A 9,039-nucleotide genomic window follows, 5' to 3' on the forward strand; every position below is an offset into this window, starting at 1 on the left:
CAATAGCCATTGATGATGTATTATATTGAGTACAGTATTGAGCTATAGTTAACATTCACCACCTTTATTAAGGTTCTTGCTTTGCTGGCAAGATTTTCTGACTGAGCCAATTCTACTGCTTCACTCTAGATACTTAAGAGGGCAGAATTTCAAAATACTAAAATGTTCTTAAGTTATGGAAGATCCATTTTTTGCTTTGTATTAACATGATCTGACCTCCAAAGTGTAGGAACAAAATTCCCATGAAAAAAATTACGATTACGAAAAAACCCAGACAAAATCCTTCTGGAAAGAAAGCAGCTGTTTGATGAATACGTATTTAAAGTTAGAGTTATATAAGCAGTTTTCTTGTAAGAACTGCAAGCTGTACAGTAGCTGGTTTACAGTGCAAAGGTCTGGTAAGTTCATGGTTGTACTAGGATGGGAGTTATTCTATGATCAATTTTACACTAACAATAAACACAGTATTTTATAAATTTATAAAATAAATTTGCAGTATTTTCAGAGAACCAAAAAAAAAAAAACCCAACAGAATACATCTAGTGGCATTTGTATTAAAATGTCTTTATTTTCTTATTTAATAACTTTGTTACTAGTTAATTCAGTGCTCATTAAAAAGCACTCCATTTACCTGGCCACAAACCAGATCCTGAAAAGAGAAACACCAGCAAGCTCCTCTTTCCCCGTGGGGCTCTTGAAAAAAAGCTTAATTTTGACCTGAAGAGCCCACTCCTGCCGGGGCCAAGAGCGGCTGATCTCAGCCTTCTTCCAATACATACTTGCTTTCTGTTCTTTGTCAGATATAAGCTGCCCATGGACATGTTTCTGTAGCCCTAAAGCCACAAGACAGCAAGAGAACCACCAGCTAAAAAAATGGGCTTTTTTTTCCCCATGAAAATTCTACTTCTTTACTCAGGATACCACATCTAGTTTTGGATTTTTGTCATGAATCAAAATTTGGGTGTTACATTAATTCAAAATATCACACACAACTTCCTTATAATGCATGAGAGACAGCACTGATGAAAGACTCCGTATTTCACAAACTACTCAGTTTCCTCTCAAATTCCAAAATACAAAAAAGGCCCAACAAATAAATGCCCTATAGTATAGATGAGCTTGGGTTCCTCTAACACGGACCAATCCTTTCCAATTTTCTTGCTTCACACCTGTCAATCTCCTTCCTATATGAGCGACATTCATTCTTCTAACCTCTCCTTATGTTCTCATGGACAACCCACGTACAAGTGTACTAGCTAGAGTGCATACAGGGGCTAGTATGTCACAGTGAAACATCACACTGTCCCTTTAGAAATGTTGATCAAAATTTCATTCATTATAAAAATCATGGTGATTTTTTTATCAAGTATTTTGATTATGGGGATGTAATAGAAGCAGGACCAGAATGACTGCTGTAAGGAAGAATGTAACAGTGTCATGACAGTACTGGTTACTTCAATGCCATGGTGTCACATCTGTTCCACATGTATGAACATGTCTTTTACTGAATTAAAAGGCCTAGAGAATTAAAGTTGATGGAGTTCCTGGAAGGTTAATGGGAGAAGTGAAGGCACACAAGGACACAGGTAGAAACAAGCTCAAACTTTGTGGAGGAGTGAAACCAAACTAAAGGAATCTAGACAAAGATGAAACTTCAGCCACAGATTCAAGAAATTTTTAGATCTGAGCTTCCAAGTTGCTTAACAACACAGCATTCTGGCTTTATTTGTTTGTGTCTCCAGTGGTAGAAAATCTTGTCTGTGTTTTCATGGGTGAGCAGGTTAAAGGGAAATAGACAACATGACAATTTTTCTTTTTGATTTTATATATATAAAGAATAAATACAATCACTGTTGTCTGGGAAACAGGCAAAGAAAAATGAGTAATTCAATGAGGTGAATGTATGATCACAACACACACACACAATATTCATATATATATATATATGTAAATATATGTACACATTTATGCTTACCAAGGCATGAGCCGGCCAATTTTTGTCCATCTACTTTTGCTAATAAAAAAGCCAGCAATAGGATCAGTAATTGCACCTGAGGCTTTGCCAATGAACAGCACCAGGGAGGCATGAAATGGAGTAATCTGAAAGTACAGACAGTATACTGTAAACAACAGCCATTGTTCCACAGTACAATGAAATAGAATAAAGCAACTTTCCAGAAAAAAACGCAGTGTTTTAAAGAATAATGATGGTTCATTTAGAAAACATGTCTGCTGCTGTCATAGAAATTATTATTGGTTACCCATAGCAAACAAACGAGACACTGAGACAGGCACCATGCAAGAAAGTATTAGAGGGGAAAAGTGCAAGGAGAGATTATTAATGTGTTTGGAACTAGAAAAATGAGCCAGATAGTCAAATAGTAGCCTTAAGTCCTTGTATTAGTCATAAAACCTAACAGAGCCCCTCTGTAATTATCCCCTCACTTTGTCCTGCACACAGCCCAATTTCCCACTATCTTTATCTTGACCTGATCTAGAAAAAACTAGAGGGAGCTGTTTACATGTGTTCATGGTTTTTCATCTCCGGAGATTACCCAGCAAGGCTGCCAACCGGTGGCATGCGACTGTGGAAGAGGTTGTAGCACAGGAGACTTTATCCACTCGTAACTGAGCTGTGGCAAATGAACTGTATAAGGCACATCTGTGCAAATCAAAGCTGCCAGCACATGTCCAAGAAATTTTACTTGACAAATGTTCACGGATTACATAAGAATAAAATAGCCAAGTAGAAAACCCTTTGAAACTAACCCAGGAGGAGCATACTTAAGTGCCTTTATAGAAATAGTTTATCCCAAGGAATGTAGTTATTTTTCAGATGTATCTGTGGAGAGCTTAGGAATTTGTATCACACAACGTTAGAAAAGGTGGATGCCCTTCCAAGCGCTCAGTTCATGCCACTGAAACTATAGGCCTGAAAAAAAGTCATTGAAATCTATATAAACATGAATGTTCCCCAAATCAACCTCGAGAGAGAATGCTGAAACAGTCTATGTGGCTTAAACAGCAAAAGCAGACAAAACCCCTTCATCTATATGCTGCTTCATGCTACTGGTGCTCCAATGCATCAGGAAGCCTTGCCAATGGAGGTGCTGCTACACCAAATGAGCTAGTATCCTCTGCTTTTCTGCAGAGCTTACTGCCTCCTAGGCAGCATCACATTGCTTCCAGCTAGTGCAGGTCACTGGCACAGAGAATTTGCTGTAGGTATTTCCTCAGAGGTGAAAGAAGGAAGCAATAAACTCTGAACGTCCTGGATGACCTTTGTAAAAGGTAGGCGCTATGTACTTTTGTAATCAAACCTGTTAAATTTTAGACCAAATTAGGTGAAATTGCAGGGACAGCCAGTCTTCCTGACACCACCAGCTCCAAGGCACATGCTCCACTCTAGAAAGCTTACAAACAGGGAAGGATTGTGAATGGTAGTCTCCAGCACATAAATGACAGTGGTTCTCCAAGCATCCTATCGCTGCACTGTAGGACAAGGCTGGGATGGGCTGTGTCCTACAGCAGTTTACTGATGTTCACGTCAACCACCTTTGTTGACCTGTGCCCTCCCACAGCCAGGGTGGCCAGTAGCCCACCAGCCCTGAGGCAGACTTGCCACACAGGCTGCACTGGAACTGCTCAGAAGTCACTACTGCTCAAGAGACAGGTCAGCCAAAACAAGAACAAAATAGCAGTCAGAGAGACGGGTTGAAATACTGCAGTTATGAGGGACACAGGGACAGAAAACTTCAAATTAGGTGGGTAATGCATTTTTATTTTGTTCAGATAACTGGAATAGACAGAAAGGCAGTGGGTATTAGTTAAACAGAGGTGGAAGAAAGTCTTGAGGAAAATTAAAACCTATCTTATGTTAGGAGTGGAATCAGTGTAGTCACCCTGTCTTCATCATCAGTATGGGCTTACATATCCCTTGGCTGCGTTTTTTAGCTTCTAAATGTAGACAGTGTCTGTCAGCACCAATGCCAGAAACTTCTCAGTGTTAATAAAAAGCTAAAATATGGTAAATTCACCCATCACAAAAGGAATAAAGACCAGGATCCTATCTATTATCAGAGGTTTTGGTGCTTTCTAGTAATTTGACTCAAGGGTACTATGTGGACATACATTTATATGTCTGTAGTTTATACAGGTAATTTAGATGGAACATGGAATCAAATGGAAAAACCTGTAACCTACAGAAAGTGAATACAAATGTACTTTTCTTAGGAAGGATCCAGATTACATATGAACAATTACACCTAGTGAGTTTCACAGTCTCTCAAAGAGCTAAAACAGTTCTGCCCTCTAAGTGGGAAAGAATTAAATCCAGGTAGTGACTATAAAATTACATGCTCTCCCCTGAAAAGATGTGGAAAACACCACAGGATTTCAGAGCTGTTTATCAGGCTTTGAAATAAATCCTGTCCCTGCAGGATTACTTCAGAGAACAAACTAAACCATCAAGGAACAAATAATTAAGGCCTTTAATGAAGTAGTAAGTGTATCATTACAAACATTAAGCAAAATTATTTGGTTTCAGTAGGAGCCTGTTAACAAAAATAATTATTATTATTATTATTAATTTATTTAGGTAGTGCCCAAAGATGCAAGAATGGGACCCACAGCTTTCTGGATACTCTACACAAACAAAGAAATAAACAGTGCCTAGCTTCAAGAATTTTCTATTTCTGTGATAATCAGAGAGCGGGGAAATTGCCATATTTATAAGCACCCTGGGAAAACTGTATTAATGTCTTTCTCATTCAGTTCATGCTTCATCACCTCCAATGGCTTGTATTGCCATCCTTGATCCTTGATGTAAGCATGAAACAGCTGTAGTCAGAGCTGCATCCACCTCCCTGCTGCATCTCTAGGTTACCCATTCCACCTCCAACTCCTCAGACCCCACACCACCCACTTGACACCTTTGACACTGCTGTCCAAAACTGGCCCCTTTTCTAGATCTTGTGACTTTGATCTCAGCAAGACAATCAAGATACCAGTTTTACATGCCAGCCTTATTATGTTTCCAATTTTATCAAGTCACACCTCAGCTTCTGGTATCAAACTTTGTAGGAAAACCATAAATCCAATCTTTGGGATGCCTCTGCTCCCCACATCTTGATATACTGTCTTTCTGCATCTTAAACAGCAAATGGATAATATGGATAAAATGGATAATAGTGTCTAATCCGGAACCTCCTGTTCTTTCCAGCAAATAAAAAGTCATCAGTTCTGAAAGCCACTCATGTAGTTTCAGCTACAGCTGTTCTCAAGGTCCCTGCAATTTTGCCTCCTCTCCCTAAAGTCCTTTTTTCTATCCTGTAACTTTATCTGTCCCACCTAGTTACCACACAGACATACAAGACAATCCAAAACAGTAAAAAATGCTTATAGATTGATTTTCATTGTTTCTCTGCTGTCCTGAAATCTAGCTGGAACAGCTGAAAGTCAGATGAATGGGATGACTCCTACTGCTTTGTTTTACCAGATCTGCTTCTACACCAGAAAGCCACAGACTAGAAGCAAAGAACCTTCAGGAAGGATAACTCTGCTTTCTTTGCAAAGAAATTATCCTAGACAAACCAAGTAAAATTTATGTGAAATTATGTTGACTACTGGATGCAGCTGCAGTGATTTTTAACTAAACCAAACTAACAAAACTTCACAACCTCAACATGGTGCTATTAACCTTTCAGACCTCATATCTTACACACTCTGACTGTTGACACAGAGAACTGCTTTTTCTAGTCTGCAAGTGTGTGAGCTCTACAGTGCTTAAAGCTCTGCTGATGATCGCAAACCAAGAGCAAACAATGGCTACTTCAAGACAGAAAGGAAACTAGTGAAAAAAAAAAAATATATATATATTTCTGGACAAGTTCATATAGTTTCCAGGGCACTGAACAGCTAGAGGCAAAGATAATAAGACAATTTAAAAGCTTTATTAGTCAACTTGCCTTTTATCATTCCAGGGACATAGCAGACATCAGAGTAGAGGTACAACTACAATCTGTAAAGGTTTCTTGTGCTACTTACATGGGCTATATCTAGCAGGTAGATCTGTAGGAAGAAAGCAGCAGCACTCCCTGCCACTTGATTTGGGGCACCTCCTATTGCATAGCATAATTTGCTGCAGATCGAGAGCCTGTATTCCTGTTCAAAACAAAGGAGAACACATGATGAGAAAAAACAGGTACACAAGTTAAAAGCTACAGAATTCATGAGGTTAAAGTCTAAGGTTAACACCAAATTCAGATATTTACTTCACAGGTATTCCACTAAAATCCATATAACCTCAACCCCTATCATCAACAGGCATTTGGATATTTGTTGCTTTGACTTTTAATGGCTTTGTTCCTTAATTCAGCCCCTAAAAACAGATTTCAGTGTTCCTACAAGGGAATCTATGCTTATCTACCACCTTCTTGCAAGCTACTAAAAAGGAACAAGTCTGCAAACAAGCAAGATGAGCTTAGTTTTTTCTTTGAATACTTTTTTTTTTAAGGGTTGAAAAGTTTTTTATTTAAAAAAAATAATTGCTTATATTAATCTTTCAGACCACAATAACCTATATATACTCTCATACCACAGTAATTCGACAACATTCAAAGCAGGAAAGTTCCATAGTCAAACACAGACTGAATAGATCCCAAACGTTTGTGCTCTGTTCCTTCCTTATTTGTTACAAAATGCTGGCATGACCCTGGTAAAATCACTTGATTTTGTACATCTTCCTTTTGACTTGGCTTTTCTATATCTTTTGTGAAAGTTGGCATAATAGGGAAAGTAATTTTGGGGCCCAAGTCCTCTTCAGGAAGGACTCTTAAGTCACTCTAAAAAATTTTGCAAAACTGTGCTCTCTCATTTGCCTTTTGATGTTTGAAAAGTACCATAAGCATCCAAGAATATTCTCTAATAGAATTGTCAAATAAGAGTAAGATAAAAGCTGAAGATAAGGTTTCACAACAGTGATTAAAAGACAAAGAATGCACATAGTCTAACAGAAAGTCTAATGAAGAACACAGTTTTCCAATAATAGAAGTTCTAAAATACTAGAAAGCCTTAAAAAAAAATCTTAAAACTTAATTTCATGCCATAAAATTCAAAATATAGGAAGAAAATGATTCTTCATTAATCTTGCGTTCATTTCAAAGGGGCAACATATCAAGCTCAAATTTAGACTTACAGGTTTTCAATCCTTCTTTAAAGATTGCTGTCAGCAGGAGCCAGGAAACATGAAGAGCATCAGCAATGTTAATCTTGGGCTCTGTGCTACACAAGCCCTTAATTCTTACATTAGATCAGGATAAAAACAGAAATATACTAACAAGATCCACCACAATGACAATATTCTGATGCATTACCTAATTTCTGAACATTTTTAAATTTACTAAGTACCATCACCTTTACTACCTAACAGTTTTGTTAAATTTTAGATTTCTACAGAGATCTACACACATTTCATCATCTAAGCATTTTCTTTTGAACTGTTTTATGCGAGTGGGTGTGAACAAGCAAGCACAAGTATCAGGACATCTTTCTCTGTGGAAACACAAAAAGGAAGGAGGAGTGGCATCCCATTACTATGCCCAAATGGACAGTGTCAGGGCACAAGCTGCAAGATGGTATTCCCACAGCAGACTCCACTCATACTCCATATTAGCAATTTTCTTCTTTCCAGGAAAAAAACAGAAGAGTGATAAACAATCATAAGACAGACTTCAACAGAACAATCTACTATTTAATTTGATAAGAGATGTTAAACACAGCAGTCTGCATACATATTTGCTGAACAAAGTGACTCTCAATTTTTCATACATAAGTCTTATTAAATGTGGGCTTTACTACACTTGTGAGGTCCACAGAATCATGTCTGCTTGACTCACAACACAGTCATCCTGAGCTTTGCTCCAGGAGTTGTACACTTCTAAACTTTATCATACTTTTATTTTTTAATCATTCCCTTCTCCTAGCCTCACCTCCATCCTCTGAGAAGTTAAATTACTTTTAAAAGTTTATTTTCCTTTGATACCTTCCCCTCTGATCTCCAAGCATTGGCAAGATGACTTCCAGCTGAAATCAAGAGATATAAACCACTACTACGAAAATCCTGTATTCCATTCAACCCCCAAAACAACCTAAGAAAAACTTCTAGATCCATAATGCTACTTTCCCACTTATTTTCCCTAGTAGCTGTCATAGAATCACAGAATGTTTTGGGTTGGAAGGAACCTTTAAAGGCCATCCAGTCCACCACCCACCACCACCCTGCCATGGGTAGGGACAACTTCCACTAGACCAGGCTGCTCAAAGCTTCATCCAACCTGGCCTTGAACACTTCCAGGTATGGGGCATCCACAGCTACTCTAGGCAACCTGTTCCAGCACCTTGCCAAATGCATTGTAAAAATTTCCTCTTTGTGTCCCTCTTTCAGTTTAAAATCATTGCCTCTTGTCCTTTCGATAGCTAAGGCCATGATAACAGAAAAAGTAAATGCCTCTCATAACATATTATTAAAAAAATAAAATTATAACACAAAGAATGTTAAGTTCTCAAGAATTAGTCTAATTAAAGTTGTGGTATAGAAAACAGTCAACCAAGATCTAAATTTACAGGTGGTAGGCAGTACCCCTTTCTTTATCAGTTTCATGGTTCTTAATGCATTTTTTTTAAAGCCTTACTGTGATTCCATGCACTCCCAGGATGCTGCTGCTCTACTTTTTGAACCATATTCCCAGATCACCTTGAAGCAAAGTTATTACTTTGGTCAGAGCAGTAGTTAAACTTTCACTAAATTTTGTTTATGAATATTATTTTCAGAATGAAACAGGTGGTTGTAGATACAGCACACAGAGGTATCCTGTTCAGTCAGCCACAGAAATGCAGGGAATCAGCAGTTCATGAACCTTCTGAACTGGAGGTTACATCCTGATTACTGTCCAGTACCTTTTTTCCTTTTATTTTGCCCAATTCATTTCGGAATTCATTTGTACATTAAGCCATAATACACCACAGCAGTTCAACACATGA

The 9,039-nt window shown here is 38.0% G+C and overlaps 1 protein-coding gene across 2 annotated transcripts in view; it reads right to left on the minus strand.

The window, feature by feature from the left end:
- The window catches only part of MFSD2B (MFSD2 lysolipid transporter B, sphingolipid), a 38,258-nt gene that overhangs the window by 26,620 nt on the left and 2,599 nt on the right, over positions 1 to 9,039 (minus strand). For both annotated transcript variants that reach the window (XM_055809628.1, XM_005230894.4), the window contains exons 2-3: positions 6,046 to 6,162; positions 1,976 to 2,100 (exon numbers count right to left, since the gene is read on the minus strand). In XM_055809628.1, coding sequence (XP_055665603.1) covers positions 1,976 to 2,100; positions 6,046 to 6,162 — 242 coding nt within the window. The remainder of the gene's footprint in view (positions 1 to 1,975; positions 2,101 to 6,045; positions 6,163 to 9,039) is intronic.

Source organism: Falco peregrinus, chromosome 7 (genome assembly GCF_023634155.1).
Source record: "Falco peregrinus isolate bFalPer1 chromosome 7, bFalPer1.pri, whole genome shotgun sequence".
Taxonomy (NCBI): Eukaryota; Metazoa; Chordata; class Aves; order Falconiformes; family Falconidae; genus Falco; species Falco peregrinus.